The following is a 16,520-nucleotide window of genomic DNA, read 5'->3' as shown; positions in this document are numbered from 1 at the left end:
CCTCATTTTCCTGTCAGCCGGCCACTTATTAAGACAAACAGGGCGGCTGACATTTGAACTGTTTACTTTGCAGCAACAGCTGTACGTCAGCTCGGAGTACGGGGTCTCGCAGGTCTCCCTGCACCGTTGTCACGCTTACGGCTCGGCTTGTGCTGACTGCTGCCTCGCCAGAGATCCATACTGTGCCTGGGACGGACTCAGCTGCTCGCGCTTCTACCCCACCGGCAAAAGGTGCACAAAAGGTTTACAGTTTTAGGGTTCATAACTGTGGTTTTGTGCTAGTATTCAGGATCATTAGGTTTAATGCAAATAGGTATTTAGTGTCCACTAAGGACTATCCTCTTGGCAGGGTAGAAAAAAGACTATGCAAGCAAATCTTTCCAGTGTTAATAAGTTCTGACAAGTGTTGAGTAAGGAGCCCATTCATGGAGGAAGCAATTCAAAACTTTATGTGTTGAATAAATATGAACATAGTGCAGGTTTTCTAATACTTTGCAGAATTTCAGTTCACTTGCATTTAATTTTGTCCAATTTTCCCCAAGAATCTAGGTTTTGGCCTCCTCATAGCAATTAAAGTAGTATTCATCAGTAATACAACAAATATGAAATCAATCACTGTACCACGCCCAGTCATATTGAATGTGGGCAACAGCTGATGTTAAACAAGAATAGAAAACAACTTGTGAGGCCGAACATGACTTGAATCCTTCGGTGTGTACGTCAGTGTAAGTCATGTCACTAATTCTTTTATTGTTGCCCTCCCTCCGTCTAGACATAACACAGACAAGGATGTAAGAGCGACACCTTGGCTCTTAACCGATACCTCTCTGCTCTCTTTCAGGACCAGCTGTCTGTGTCTTGCCATGTTCAGTCAGACGCAGGTCAAGTTTAGTTTGGTCACAGAACAAAAGCACAGCCGCTGTTTTCCTGTGGAAAATGAGTCTGAAATGTGTCAGCTGTTTACATGCTCTTTTCCTCAAGCTGTTATACATGACTGTTCTCCGCAGAGTGGAATAACAGTCAGATTTTCCTCATATTGTTTTAGCAGCGACTGCTCCCTCCACAGTTTTAATATGAGAGGAGGAAGGTTTTTATGATCGTGTGTTTTTCTGTATTTAGTCATAGTGTATTTACGCTCATTCTTATTTCTTTCTGTTTTTTTTAGGAGAAGCAGAAGGCAGGACATTATGCATGGAAATCCACTCACTCAGTGCAGAGGATTCAATCTAAAGGGTAATTAAAGCTGCACTAGTCATTTTTTTTCATATTAACAATAGGTCAAATGACTGTGTGTATTGTGAAAGGAGAATTTTCACCCATTTCTGCACTGCTTTTTAGCCTGTTTTAGCTCATTGTTTTTGTTTTATGGCATGCAAATTACACTGTTTTCAACTGCACAACAGCAAGCAGCTGAAAACTCCAAATGTGACTGTTGCTATGTGGCTGAAGGATGTGTAAAAACATGTAAAATGTGGTTTGCTAACATGTTAGCTGTAACATAATAATATGCTGATAGTAATAAGTAATAAGAAGTAATGCAGCTTTAAATAATTACCTAAGATATGTATTTGTAAAGGGTCATTCCTCATATTATTATACATCCTTATACATTATACAACAGATTAACATTGAGACATACACTGACAAATGACAGTAACTGTTAAATTAAATTAAATTAAAACAATCATAGTGGTTTACATTAAGGCTCCAGCTAGTTGCACTTGTTTACGTGTGTGTTCTGGGGTGTTTGTGATTGTTTGTGAGTCCTGGTGGCGCACAACATCCCTCAGAATTCACTCAGTCGACTGGCAGGGTGCAGTTTAATGAGAGGAGAGGATTTGCTCCCCAGAGTGCTCCATTTCCGTGTGCAGTTTACATCTCTAAATTAACACGAGCTTGGGGAACCAACCATATGGCCATTACAACTAATTAGTCACAACGCTGTCATACATCCAGCTGAGTGACGAACAATTTAGCTGCAGCAAAAATGACACGGTAAATGAGACGAGACTGAGTTGGTCCAATGCATCGAAAGGTTATTTTCTTAGGCTGTAAAAACTGAGGAAAACTGGGTGGAGTTTGGTTGTGCTGCAGATGTCGGACTAAGCTTTGTGTCAACATTTCACTCTCACTGTTGGGACTTGAGACAGATTCGAGTCCATCTGTGGGCTTTGTGTCTGTCAGCGAGTGACGTCTGATGCGCCTCCCACGACTGTGTGTGTGTGTGTGTGTGTGTGTGTGTGTGTGTGTGTGTGTGTGTGTGTTCCAGCCTACAGAAACGCAGTGGAGATGACGCAGTACGGTGTGAAAAACAACACCACCTTCCTGGAGTGTCTTCCCAAGTCTCCTCAGGCCTCTATTCGCTGGCTCATTCAGAGGGACAACGACAGGAGGAAAGAGGTCAGTCTGACATTTTAGAGAGGTCAGAGGTCGACATCACAGCAAGCCCTCGCCCATATGGAACAAGTGGAGCCAAAGACACAATAGAAATCCCTCGAGGAAGAACTGATTAAATGTCCTTTCTCTGATCTACAGGGAGCTTCTCACATCGTTAAATATTTCATCAAACGTTAAACATGTCATAACCATCAAATGAGCTCACACGCTTGATCAGGACTTGTATCGCCTGAGGAATGACACAGTGAACATTTATTGGCAGCGGAGCATCATAATGAGCATTGATATAGATCAAACATGATATGTACCTTGACTAATGACTGGATTCTCAGTGGGGAAACATTTTCCAAATATTTGACACCCCTTAAACGGTGAGAGCACTTTGAAAGGCTGTGAAAGATTAAATAAAGGGGGGGGCAAGGGAGCGCCTGCATGATAAAGACACATCTTTTATAGATTTAGCTCTCACCTCCGTGGAGCAGAGCTGAGAGTAATGGCCGTTTTATAGCCATTTCCTCACGAGAATAGAAGCTGGCCTTTAAAATAAATCACTTTAGTTTTACGGTGTGTAATCATTTGTCTTTTCCAAACTAAGGCCAGGCTGATTTGAATGTAGATAAGGCGTAAACAGTGTTATATTTTGAATGAAGGCATCACATAACATCACATCATCACATATATCACAGTGTGATAGTTATTTTGGAAAACAGGATTAATGTATGCCATGAAAATCTGTCTCTTCTCTGAATGATGAATTATTTATACCTGCATGGGTTTGCGAGACACCACAAATTAATATAATTCAGATCCAGAATACAAGGCATAATTCACATTACTTACATAATCAGATTGTCAGACTTTCATGTCTGTGACAAGTATTAAATTCTTTCAGGACCAGCACACCAGCTGCTGTCAGTTCAATATTTCAACTATTTTAAATGTTTCAAATGCAAATTTTTAGCATTTCAGAAAAGATCATAAAAATGTAGCTACTTCTAGTTACGGAATTTATCATCTTAATCATATATATCTACAAATTTTAATCTAAACACCAGATTATTTCATGTCCGTGTCATGAAAAATGAAACTGTTTGTTTATTGTGAAACTAAAGGTCTTTCGCTTCTCAATAATGTGTGACGTAACATGTAATTCAAGGCTGTATTTTTGGCTGAAACTCAGACACAGACTGGTGTCAGGTTAAAGGAAAAACCAACATGATGTGGTATTAAGGTGCCTGCTACCTTGCTGGGTCACCACAAGCCTCCAGAATAGCTTCAGTGCTCCTTGGCATAGATTTTACAAGTCTCAAACTCTACTGGAGGGATGGAGAACCATTATTTTCCTTCATTTAGTGACTTGAGAACGCTGTTGAACACATTGCTCTACAATCTCCCATATGTACTCGTTTGGTTTCTGCATTCCTTATGTTTCTCTGCTAATTTACTCCAACTTTTTTTTCTTTGATTTGTCACTAAGTTTTATACGCTCCAGTTCTCTGCTACCAACCATGTGGATGAAGTTATGACACAAACTAACTGTGCCAACTGCAGGTGAAGCTGAGTGACCGGGTCCTCTCCACCGAGCACGGCCTCCTGATCCGCTCCGTCCAGCTGTCTGACCAGGGCCTTTACTACTGCCTGACCACCGAAAACGGCTTCAAACGCACCGTCGCCAAGATCCGCCTGCGCGTGCTGAGTGAGGCCATGGTGACCATGCTGACAGACAAACAGCAGTCGCCGTGGGCGTGGGCCAGCTCTTTGCACCCTAAGGTCCTTTTGGCAGCTTTCAGTCCCGCGGAGAGCCTGGCCGTACAGCAATACTGCAAAGAGAGGAAGGAGCTCCAGAACCTCCAGCAGAGGCAGCAGAAGCAACAGCCGCAGCCACCCGGACCTCTCAGGGGCGACCTGGCCAAACTGAAGCCCCTGCTAGACCGGAGGAAGAGCCGCAACCGGCGGAATCACCTCCCAGAGGTGTGACACAGGGAGCTAGCAGCTACAGAAACTGACACGCACACTTTCCTCTAATCCTGAATCCTACCAAGCTGTTAAAAATCCTCATTTCCCAACTCTCATCTCAAACTGCAGAGCTGCACTGTGGATGTACAGTAAGACGAGGAGGTGGGTGTGGGGAGTTCTTATTCGGCCATGTCTTTTTTTTTTCCTTCTTCTTCTTCATGCATGAGGTACTGTGACCAGGTGGCTGTGACATACACCAATACACACGCACAGGCAACCACAAGCTATTCAACTGTTGTCAAAGTCACAACACAAACTGAAGTGGCCCCGTTATGAGTGCCATTAATAAACTGTGGCCTCTAATAGGCTGATATTGCTTATGATAATACACTTTGAGACGCAACTATGGTCAATGAGCTTATCATATATTAAATATCAGAGGGCAAACTGGAGCAGTTGGATATTGGCTCACAGTGGATTTATTCTTTGATGGAAAAAAGGGGGCAGGTAATTTAACATCACGATAATAAATAGAGATTGAAAAGGGACAAAAGGGAGACAGATGCATGTTTGACACTGGGTGCTCTCTGCCTTTATGCTAAGTGTTACAGTAGCATTTTACTACACTCTACTCACATTTGAATTTTTACTTTTTAACTAACACACTTTTCTCTATTCAGTGAAAACTATAGAGGTCAATGGGCACATGAAGGGTCATAAAATGAAAGTCTGTGAGAAAAAAAAATGTCTTTCTACAGGTTGTCAGCCTCACATTTTGTCCACAATAACACTGTCCATACAAAGCACAGATAGCAAGTGGTCCGAATAGTGTTATATCACAGTGCTGTAAATTAAAGATTTGTTAGCTGAAAGACCAAACTTTACATCAGAGCTGATGTTATTGAAACAGAAATAGTAGCAAGATACTGAACAGTGTGAGTTGTTAGACACATCTTACATGATCTGTCCTATATTTATTCCTATTACTCAGACGTACGTGTAGGAGAATGTGCCTCACTGTAATTCAGCTGCATATTGTATCTGTATCATAATTCTCATTATCCAGCACAGAAGCATGTTAATAGAAATTCATCAGTAATGTAGAGGTTGCTCAAAGGGATAGTTTGACATTTTGGGAAATAAGCTTATAAATAATATTCAAAAATAATTATAAATACCACTTCCACTCACTAAATATAAAGGTGGTCCTAGAAGTTTGTTAGCGTAGCTTAGCAATAAGACTGGAAATGAGCATACCGCAACCCTGGCTCTGTCTAACAATTAAAAAAAAAAAAAAAAAAAAATTCAGCCAACCAAAGCTCACAAAACATAAGTGTAAAAGACACTTTGCAGTTTTACTATTTATTGGCTGAGCACAGTAACCTCCTACAAAGTGTTACCGTCAACGCAATATCACATTTTGTAACCTCTGGACAGAACCAGGCTAGCTGTTTACCCCAGTTTTTAGTCTTTATGCTAAGCTAAGCTAGCTACTAGCTGCAGATTCATTATATGGTACAGGCATGAAAGTGGTATTGATCTTTTTGTCTAACTTTCAGCAAGAAAGCAAATAAGCATATTCCACAAAATGTCAAATTATTAATTTAATCCTTGTCTCGATTAGATTTAAGCAAACTAACTAGCAGATAGGCACACTGTAGTTTTTGCTTTCAGGTACAGTAAATAATGGATGTTAATGTAATACCTGGAGATATGGCTACAATGACAATTTCCTTCTTTGGATCTACATTTTCTCAAGTCTACACACAAAGTGGACATACTTTTAATTCAGAAGTAGTAACTATCAGTGGTAGTCTGTGAGATAAACCTTATACCATATGTGAATAGACTTTTTTTCAGAAGCATAGCTAATGTAGATAGATAATGTGTTGCTTGTGTACAGAGTATTTTTTCTTTTTCTTTTTCTTTTTTTATTTAATGTGCTAAGTTTTGTGAAAATGTGTTTTCATTGTGTACATAAATTCAACGTATTTCACCAACTAACTCTGACTGTATCTGCAAATTGCGGAGCTATACAGTATTATTTTCATTTTGAGAAAAGACTTTCTAGTTGTACCGACCCTCATACAGATCTCTGCCCCGCGCTTAATAAAACTGTGTGACCAGCATCATGTCAACTTCAACTCAGTGTAATTTGAGTGTTATGAAACATATGTATATCTATTTATTAATGTCATGGTAGCTTGAATAAATCTGTTCAGATGAATCTCAATTTATAAAACATATATTTTATTGTAATATTATATTCATATTACTGTAATTTATCTAAATGTGAACTTTCTCATCCTGTTATTGGCCACTACATCATCCCTCTCTCTACATTTTATATATATATATATATATATATATATATATATATATATATATATATATATATATATATATATATATATATATATATATATATATATAAAAAAGATTGATACCACCATCAGGTCTGTGTGGTAAATATAAAGCTACAGATCAGACACAAGTTGAAAGAGACTGGTTCTGTCCTAAAGCGGTCCCAATTTGCCCCATTAACATATAATAATACCTCAATAGATTAATCCATACAAAAAACAAAGTATGAAAACATCAGGTTGTGGTTTTACTGAGGTTTGTGTGGGGGATTTGTTACCTTAAAACAGAGCCTGGCTAACGTTCTTTTTGCTAAAATAAGCTAACAGGCTGCTGGTGGTAGTTTTTCATTTATGTAGACATGAGAGCGCTATTAATCTAATCTAACTAACAAAGCAAGTAAGTGTATTTCAGAAATTGTATTTCAGACAAATTATTCTTAATACATGCAGGAGAATATAAGGGTTTGATGCGAAACAGGGTTGAGGTTTTTGCATCCTAAATTTGAGAGATCAGTGCACAGTACCGTGGATACCTCAGCGCTGCAAGTTGCACATCCACAGAGAGGGAAGTAAGACTTGTCTGTTTTCATTTCAATGTAACACTCCCTGATGTGTGTGAAATATAAGATTGAGGCCGTACAGTAGAATCAAAGACACCCAGGAGTCTGCTGAGGGTCATTTAAAACCCATAAAACCAAAGAGAGGTCTCCTGCTGGGTAGAAATGCTTTCTTACCAAACAAACCCAAGTACCATTCATAACCACAGTATAATCATCCCCCAGCCCATTTTTATTACTCTTTTTGATTTATGGGCCACTCAAGGTAAAGAGGAAACCGAATAATTTTGCTTCAGTGTGCACAATGCAGAGGCTTGTTTCAGCAGCAGCCGGACAGCCTCAGCTGTATTTTTGGCTGTGGGGGATATAGACCAGTTTCAAAAGCCTGGTGCTGGGTAAGAACAATCCAATATTATGGATAGGACACGCAATGAAAACTCACTTTTTCGGCTTTTATTCATTTTGAAGACACTGGTTCAGCAAATGATATGAACATTTGTGCAAGATTCATGTACATTTCTTTTATCGGATGCCAAACAAGCCCATTTCTCCTCTGTGTGGATTATTAACCTGACAGTTAAAGGAGTTTCCGTCTGCTCTGCCTCTAAAAATACCTGATTAATGTTACAGTCTTAGCACTTAAAACAATACTTGGCAAAATAATTCAGCTCTTGAGCTTTAGAAAATCACAGTTTCCCCCCCTTGTATCAAAGGAAGTATGGCATTATAAATAACACTAAAATTACAAAAAAGTGCAAGTCTATATCAAAAGGTTTGATGTCCCAAAGCAGCTTAAATGCACTGTGCCCACAACTTACAACAGACACTGATTCATTCACACGAACTTGTTTCGGTTATCACTCCTCCTCACCACACAGTACAAGATGAGGCACAAGACAAAGATGACTGCACCTGTGCCCAGCAGCACCTGCTGTATTGTCTCCAACATCTCGATACGGGAGATGAGCTCCTTCTTAAACATGTCTGCTGTTTCGTCATCCAGCGCAGCAGTCTGGTTACATAGAGGAGACGGAGAAAGAGAGAGGAGAGAGTGGCTGATTAACATGCAAATCCAAGCTAACAGACAATTCACTTCACGACTGCAGGGCTCTATTTTTATCTTACCTCATTCATCCAAACAACAGGGAATATGGTGTAATCCTTGACTTTCTTAAGAATCCTGCAGGGAAAGAGTTCATTACTTGGCATTCAGTGCATGATTCTATCCCAAACTTTCAGAAAGGAGTAGTTTAACATTTTGGGAAATACAATGATTTGTTTTCTTGCTGGGGGTTACTTGAGAGGATAGGTGCCCTGCTAAATATGAGGCAACAGCCAGGGGACAGTATGTTTAGCAGTTAGCAGTTAGTAATCTATCAAAGCTAAGTTTATTTCCCAAAAGGTAAATGTTAAAAGGTAAAAGAGAACTTACGTGATGTCCTTTGATGGTCCATACATCATATTCACTTGAATTCTCTTAGCAAACCTCAGGGTGAAGCCGGTTGTCTGGTGGAAAAAAAAACACAATAAAATTAGCAATAGAGCTGCTGCCGCTTACAATCAAAAATCACACAGATGAAAGTCTCTTACAGGTTCCACGTCTAGGAAGGTGCGATGGTGCTCCTCGCTGGGATGGAGACCCAGTACGGCCTCTCGCAGGTATGGACTGCCGTGAAGGAAGTGGGGCAGAGAGATGTAGATAGGTTTGTCTGTTCAGATGGCAAGGAAACAATGACAATTTAAAATGCCACATTGCTGAGCAGAATGATAAAATGGCAGAGGACCATGCTGGGATCCCTGAACTACCAGGTGATTCTGGGATAGTAAGATGCAAACTGACTCTCTTTACAGGAGCTGATATCCAGCACACCAGCCAAGGTGCAGTTCTTAGTGGTGGTTGGGTCTCTGCAGAAACATTTGTTGTCTGGGTTGACCGTAGGGGGGGCCAGGGTGGATGGCTTGAGGGTGAAGCGGTACACCTCAATCCCTTTCAGATCTTTGCTCTCCTCAAAGCTGGCTGATACAGACCTGAAGACAAAACCGCACAGGTTATTTCAAGAAACTTTGAGCAACTGACCTCTTATGCCAATAATCCTTTGCTCTGAGGTGCATCTGAATTCAGACTGACTCAAGTAGATGACTCTGCTTTTGGTACTGGAAAGCTCTGACCTCTGGTGGTTACTGAGAGGAAAGAGGTCGCTTGCAGATCTCGTCGTTGACACTTAGTGGCTTATTTAACATTAGCAGATCAGAGTCAGGCTAGCTTCAGGTGAAATTGCTCCCACAAACTCAAACCCTTAATCACCTGCAGATGTCTGATGAGAAGAAATAGAGAGGCTTCTTCTTGTCCACAAAGGGAGCGAAGGAGGAGGCGTCTGAGAAAAAGAGGGCAGGAAATAAGGTCAGAGAGGTGACTCGTCCCCTCGCATTTACAAGTGTGGAAGTGGCATTCAGAAAAAGCTATTCAACTTTTTACAAAACACACTACTATGTGAGCTGTACCTGTCCCGTTGATCATGTCACAGTACGTGTCGTTCCAGAAATGTAAGCTCCTGTTGGGCAAAATTAGATGAGATAGACAAATAGCCAAGTTACATATTAAAGTTGAAAAAAGATGAATAAATAACTGGACAAACATGATTCTCACTTGTCAGAATCTGTAGAATGTGATTAACCTGATTTCATTTAACAGCCGAAAATATCACAATTAAAAAAAAACAAAAACAAAAAATAAAAAAACACTAGATCATCACTCAAGATCTGTACTACTTGATTAAAAAAAATCCAGGGCTCAAATCCAGCCTTAATATCTCCTTCACATTATTCATAACTGGACTCACCTCTCTCCCTGCCAGCTGTCAATAATTCCCACTTTTGAGATGTCATCCTTTCCAGTGAAGACAGTGTAATTACCTTCAAAGGTGTTATTGTACTGAGGAAAATACAATTCAGTTGATTAAATCATGTCATTTCTGGGGTGTCACAGTGTAGGTCTATTATTTTATGTGAGAGTAAGGCAAAAATATCTGTTAACTTACAGGTATAAATAGACCCACTTGTCCTTTCAGCATGGGGTCCTTGTAACCCCACAGCATCTCCTTTACTGTACGGTATTGGAACAAGGAGGACTTGCTTAACTTTATCATAGCCTCCAGTATAGAATGGTCGTCTTTTGAAAACATTGCGTATGCACCCTGAAAAGACAGAAATCCAAAACATTTCACATTTGGAAAAGCTCAGCTAATTATAATTTATTCACGAGTGATGGTGTCAGTTGGAAAAGCGCAACAGTATGATACACATGCAAAACACAAAAACTGCTGTGCACGCAACTGCTGCTGTCGCTTCAGGAGATAAGACAGAAAATAATCCTCTTTTATGACTGCGATACTACGTAATTACTCGTGGGCTATCCTTGGAATTGCTTACTCTCATCAGTTGCGCTTTATCAAAGTTTGAAGAGAAAGCACATACACTGTGCCCTAAACTGCCATTGTAAATTTATGACTTCCAAGCTGTTATTTCTACTTAATATCTTAGTACACTAAAAGTCCCCGCAGAGCTGGATATCCACCCACGATACTTTTCAAGTACTGAAAACTACTCTTCCTTTGAACCTTCTTTGTGATCACAATCGAGTTCCCGATTAATATCCTTTTGTTTTACAATTTTACAGTTTCATTTACGCAGCTCTTGCTTGTGTGTGAACAGCAATTAAAGGAAAGTTCCAATATTTTTTTAAACTGGGTCTTATAGTCATAAAGGCCAAAATTACGCTAATGAGTCATGTTAACTTTGCACCTCCTTTGTAGGGATTCAGAAAACACGGACTCAGGCCAAAAAACATGTATGCTTGTAAAGCTCCAAGTAAACGTCCATTGCATTTTTAGCTAAAAAAAAATGAATGAAAGCCTGTCCCCGAGAGAATAAAGCCCAGGTTGAAAAATACTGTCATTTTTTCTTCAATATTTAGGTTCTTACATAAAAAAGCGGGTTTTGTAGAAAACTTTTATATTCCTCAAACTGAAATATATTTTAAACAGTACACATTGCTACAGAAATACAGATATTGCCTTGACACTGGTATGATACAAAGTTCCGACACAACTAATAAAATAAATAACATTTGTTATCTGCAATTCTCGATATTCTTGCAAGTTTCTGGATAGTTTTCAGCCATATAAAAATGATTTATAGGAACAACCTTGAGAGAGAAAATCAGTCTTTGGTTAAACTTCTCATGACTCACAAACAACTTGTCACAGATGGTGAAAAGCCAAAAGGTTCAGGAACTATCACTAAAATGAGGGGTTGCAGACCAAAGCAACGCACCACACTGCAGCGCAGCTTGATTTGTCTTAGCTTGTCTTGGCCCCGGAACAGCAGGTACAGTGACTATTAACCAAACAGCTGAGTCAAGTCAGGAATCACCGCACAGTGGGGTGACACTCACTTACAGCCACAGCCAGGTTGAGAGAAGTGACATTGTCTTCCTCTGGCCCGACTGACATGGCTGGCTCGAAGATGGCGCCCTGAGGCAGACGGAAGGAGACAGTGTCATTGGAGTTGAATGTAATGTCCTCTTTGGGAAGATATCTTGTCCTGGAGGGGGGGAGGAAAGAGGCTCTTAGGTGGGATACTTGTATATTATATGTCACCAGACAGGTGTGATGGAGTGCTTACTGAGGAAGAGTGTAGTTCAAATTTCGGAATCATATTGTATCAAAGCAGAAATAAGAGTGAGACAATGTGACCTTACCTGTATGTGTAAGGTCCTTTTTCGACTACCACTGGGGTTGCGCCATACTGCAAAATCTCCATGGGGTTTTTCACGTCGAAGAACCAGAACTGCCTGTACACAAATGCCCCTGCAGACACCCAGTTGTCATAAGCTGTCGTTCCAGGCTCAATGACGGCTTCCTAAACCCCACAGACACAGACACAGTCTATTTTTAACATGCCTGAAGACTGCCAGCAGGCCAGCTGCCCTGCTGATACATGAACTAGGTGGATGCTGTTATAAAAAAAAATGTCTTAAGCGCTAAAATTTTTCTTGACAGTTCCTACAAAAGAGTCACAGCTGATCTTTTGATGGGTGAAAACAAGACTTGGCTTTCAGCACAGATACATGTTTACCAGTTGAAGAGGCTTTCAAAAACACACGCCGCTTGCCTCTCGTTTCTCCTGATTCACCTTGATCTCTGCGAGCACATTCACGCACTCTGTCACTCCCTATGCTTCCACCCGGGGTGAAACCGAGCACCATACCTTCTTCACTGTCCCCTCAATGACGCTGTTCCCCAGTGGGATCAGGATACCTCCCAGGATGGCTACCGCCGCCCCAAACACAGCTCCGGCTATCAGCCCGCACCTTCTGTTGCAGCAGCCCATGGTGATGTACGTTCTCCTCCGTCCCACTGTGCGTCTGCCTGGCAGCCTGGCAGCCTGTCCTCCTTCTGTCTCTGTGCTTGTGGTGTGTGTGAGTCTGTGCAGCTTGTCTGTGTTTGTGCACCGGCAGCAGCAGTAGGACAGGCAGGCTGTACCATCAGAGGAGCTGACAGAGCAGCAGAGGCCAGGTAAAGGTACAGACACTTCTGTTAGGCACCCAGGGACCTCCTATAAATGAGGTTATATAATGTAAGGGAAGGTTTAGGGTTCAGCCCCCCCCCCTCCCCCAGTATCAGTGATCACTATCTGACTAGGTGATAACGGCTACATTAGGCTGAGGAGAAAGGTTATAGAAGGGATTGGCACACAGAGAGGAAGTGCATAAAATAAAGTGCAATTCAGATCACAGAGCCATGCCATTGGTATTTTTTTCCATTCATTGTCTCATTTTATAATAACTAATAGCAGTGAGATGAAGCCAACTGGACTTGTCATACAGTCTTGAATCCTCATTCAAGAGGATTTATCAGCCTGAGACGTCAGCTCTAGCTATCCAGTGACCTGGATGATGAGAGCCTTCACAGACTTTTTATCTTTTCCTGTCCTCTTCTTTATCTATCCTTCTATCTGTTCATCTCTCGTCCTTTCTATAATTGAATCCTCTGCCTTGCACTTGGAACATAAACGTAAAAACAGAGAAGGAGGAGTACATAAATGTTTAAGTATATTCTTATTGTGCAGAGCCAGTTGAAAAAGGCTTATCTGTATTTGTGGTTGTGTGGTGTCATGGGGGATATTAAAATGAATTGCTCTTTATCGCTCATAAAGACATGTCCCCATTCTTATCTTGATTCATTATTGTGATGCAAATGATATCTTTGCACATGGGTGTTTGGAACTTAGTCAGAGACAATATAATATTGTGTCATGGACCATGTGTTTTGTTTTTTTTTCCACCACTGTTTTATCTGCCCTGAAATAAAATTGCATACCCTGGTATGTCACACAATGCTACTGTAGAGTCACTAGCAATAGCGTTTAGCTATAGCGTATAACCAAGACTACACAGGTACTATAGGTGGGTCGTTCTGGCTATCACACAAGCGTACATTCACTGGGAAAAAGGTTAAAGGGGTTCTCAAGCTCTTCCATAACATTATGGGACTTGTGAGAGACATTTACTGGATCAAGCACCAAAATACTAGATCCTACAATTCCCATAATGCAACTGAATGGTGCCTTTCATTCGATCCTCCCTCCCTGGTAAATACACATCATTCAAAACCCACATCCTCAGTTTTTTAAAGCTGGTTTTCTCTTTATAAATGTGAAATCTCAACTCCAAACCACAATAACCCTAATGACATCACTATGACATCATCAGGGGTTATTCTCTTCCATACAGCCTCCACCTGATACACATTAGACAACTGCTTTTACAGGTTGTGTTTTCCTCCCTGTTACAGGTAAACTGACTCTTATGTGTAATTTAGGTGCACCTTTAATGACCCTTTAAAATGCCAACATTATAAACTCATTCACTGCTGTGAGGTTGAACATGCAGTATTTTCACTCTCTATAAGTGTGTATATACTGTATATACTGCCCTGCAGCACTGTGAAGTTACATATTATTACCACTGGAGGGCAGCACCACCATTCCCTCACCACTCAATGCATGTTCAGTAAAGAAAGCTTGCTGATATAGTATGGAGCATCCATCGGCGTGTCTCTGCCAAAGAGCTGTCTCTGTCTGTTTAAACAAACATTCTTGTCAAACAGTCTCACCTGAGTGACCTTGTTTATCTTACAACTCCAACACTTGGAATGGATTTTAATTTGTGTGGGCATACGCTAGGCCTCTAGACTTTCTGTTTCTCTGTCAGCGGATTTAACCTCTTTATTGGAAAACACATTATTGATAATATTTATGTGAGTGTGTGTGTGTGTGTTTTGTTTTTGTTTTTTTCTAACAATGGGATTCTTTTTTTTATATCTCCTTCTAAAACTAACTTTTGACCAGGATCTTGTGATGTAAATACTCACACGGTCTCAATTTCTGTCAAAGATATGAGGACTCCGACAAAGTACTTCAACAATTCGGCAAGCAACACTTGAAAAAAAAACTGGGTGTCTCCTCTGTGCAGCAACAACATAGCACTTGTCCACAGAAAAGTGAAGCACCACAGCATCAAGTAAAAGATATTCAAGTTTCAACAGAATTAATTATTCTTATTTTCCAAGAACTAAATTAAAGTTTAAAAACATTTTATTGTCATTTCATAAATGAAACTACACAACTGCCACAACTGCCTACTGCCTATGTCTAATAAATGAAACTACACCAATAAAGCACATATGCATTGACTAACTGAAAAATGTACACATATGCACACACATGCCATCACAGAAAAAACTTGTGTATGGTTTGTTTAAAGTGCAGTTAAAACACTGACAAAATGTTTTATTCATAAATATGATCAGAGGTTTACCTACGTGTAAATCTTTCATAACGAGGGCCGCTGTCCTTTTCAAAGAAAATGAATGCATTCCACGTCTGTGGTATTTTCTGTGTTAGATAAAATGACATAACCTTTTTTTGCCTAAGGGATACACTGTCTGTCTCTTGTTATCACAAGCCTTGAGAGGGCCCGGATGACAAGGAGGGAAACCTCCAGCCAGCACAGGATTAGAACGGAAAGGTCAACACCACAAATTTGCATGTACTCCCATAAAGCCACATTTGAAATGAAAATTGCATGGAAAGACATAATGTTCAGTACACCGTGGGGATTTGTGTGGAAATTTTTGAAGAGAACACCACCAGCCTTTAGACTGACTGTTGACTTTGACGACTCACACTTGACTTTGTCCAACAGGCTTAAATATTTAAACCACAAACAATGGCCATGTACAGCTGAGTGGGCAGGTGACGGGACTAACACTGCCACGGTTAGAGGTTTTGTTTCCATGGAAGCGATACATGCTAGAAATATATAAGTATAGCCCACACACAGGATATAGTTAATATGATCAGAGAGGTGTTAAAATATGTGTATAATGCTGTGAATATATATTATGTATTTTATCATATCTGTTTAAGGCTTCTATTTAAACTCCTGCTATTGATACTCACAAGGTAATTTAATGTTGTGATTATTGTATATCAAAATAAAAATGTATGTGACACAGCCTGTAATATAAAGACAATGAGCTGTTATTTGGGTAAAGGGGAGTAAAGTTTAGGGTGTGCATGTTTGAAAGGCGTTCCGCTGTCAAGAAGTTTCCGGTTTGGGCGTCTACCTTCAAAATAAAAGGCGTCAGCATGACACCAAATTAATGCTCAGCCTCATGTTTTACTGATGAAACTTCACAACTCCCTGTCAGAGCTGCACACAACAGACTTAAAAACATCCACTGAATCATCCTAGATTGTAGGCTTAAAATGTGTGCATGTTTTTGTAATGTTTTCATTACAAACATTTTTGATTGATTATAAAATACCATCAAAGTCAGTTATATTTCACAGGTTGTAAGGTGATTTTTCAATGGGACTGAAAATACAGCCCAGATGAAGATTTTGGCAAATGTATGGGGCAATAATATGCACAGTATACTGTACATTTTAGCCTCAATTCATTCTGTAGGTAATCTGGGGGGCAGATTACCCACAGAATGAACCACTGTTAGATAAACACCTTTTCTTTAACAGTGGAGGGTAGATAGGTGACGAAGAAGAGTCCTCATCTGAACATCATGGAGTCAATCTAGGATTGCACCCTTTAACCCTTCTAAAACCACGGGGATCACCGCTGACACCGCGGCGCATGTTTATTCCAAATGACCGTAACTCCTCCTGA

The 16,520-nt window shown here is 40.3% G+C and overlaps 2 protein-coding genes across 4 annotated transcripts in view; one reads left to right on the top strand and one right to left on the bottom strand.

Moving 5' to 3' along the window:
• Positions 1-6,586, top strand: part of sema3c (sema domain, immunoglobulin domain (Ig), short basic domain, secreted, (semaphorin) 3C) — a 53,037-nt gene extending 46,451 nt beyond the window's left edge. For all 3 annotated transcript variants that reach the window (XM_071501967.1, XM_071501965.1, XM_071501966.1), the window contains exons 15-18: positions 74-231; positions 1,166-1,233; positions 2,270-2,400; positions 3,949-6,586. In XM_071501967.1, the coding sequence (XP_071358068.1) occupies positions 74-231; positions 1,166-1,233; positions 2,270-2,400; positions 3,949-4,374 (783 nt within the window). In that variant the 3' untranslated portion in view covers positions 4,375-6,586. The remainder of the gene's footprint in view (positions 1-73; positions 232-1,165; positions 1,234-2,269; positions 2,401-3,948) is intronic.
• A 1,125-nt stretch (positions 6,587-7,711) lies between these two features.
• Positions 7,712-12,883, bottom strand: cd36 (CD36 molecule (CD36 blood group)). Its single transcript, XM_071501968.1, has 12 exons — positions 12,542-12,883; positions 12,033-12,193; positions 11,731-11,875; positions 10,312-10,467; positions 10,114-10,205; positions 9,776-9,825; positions 9,579-9,648; positions 9,114-9,301; positions 8,864-8,982; positions 8,706-8,779; positions 8,399-8,453; positions 7,712-8,285 (listed from the first exon to the last, which is right to left on the bottom strand). Exons 1-12 carry the CDS (start codon positions 12,662-12,664, stop codon positions 8,109-8,111), a joined length of 1,410 nt encoding a protein of 469 aa, XP_071358069.1. The 5' UTR covers positions 12,665-12,883; the 3' UTR covers positions 7,712-8,108.
• Positions 12,884-16,520: the final 3,637 nt, after the last annotated feature.

This window comes from Trachinotus anak, unplaced genomic scaffold, assembly GCF_046630095.1.
Source record: "Trachinotus anak isolate AG129_WGS33_773 ecotype Australia unplaced genomic scaffold, CSIRO_AGI_Tana_v1 ptg000018l, whole genome shotgun sequence".
In the NCBI taxonomy this organism is placed as follows: domain Eukaryota; kingdom Metazoa; phylum Chordata; class Actinopteri; order Carangiformes; family Carangidae; genus Trachinotus; species Trachinotus anak.
The sequence above is the reverse complement of the archived record's forward strand: the minus strand, read 5'-3'. Positions and strand labels throughout refer to the sequence as shown.

What these genes read in the sequence shown, in the direction of transcription:
- cd36 (XM_071501968.1), bottom strand. Translation starts at nt 12,664, where the DNA reads ATGGGCTGCTGCAACAGAAGGTGCGGGCTGATAGCCGGAGCTGTGTTT. An exon ending in AAAGGACCTTACACATACAG is followed by an intron (nt 11,876 to 12,032) that starts GTAAGGTCACAT and finishes CCCCCCCTCCAG; the next exon opens with GACAAGATATCTTCCCAAAG. An exon ending in TGACATGATCAACGGGACAG is followed by an intron (nt 9,649 to 9,775) that starts GTACAGCTCACA and finishes TCTTTTTCTCAG; the next exon opens with ACGCCTCCTCCTTCGCTCCC.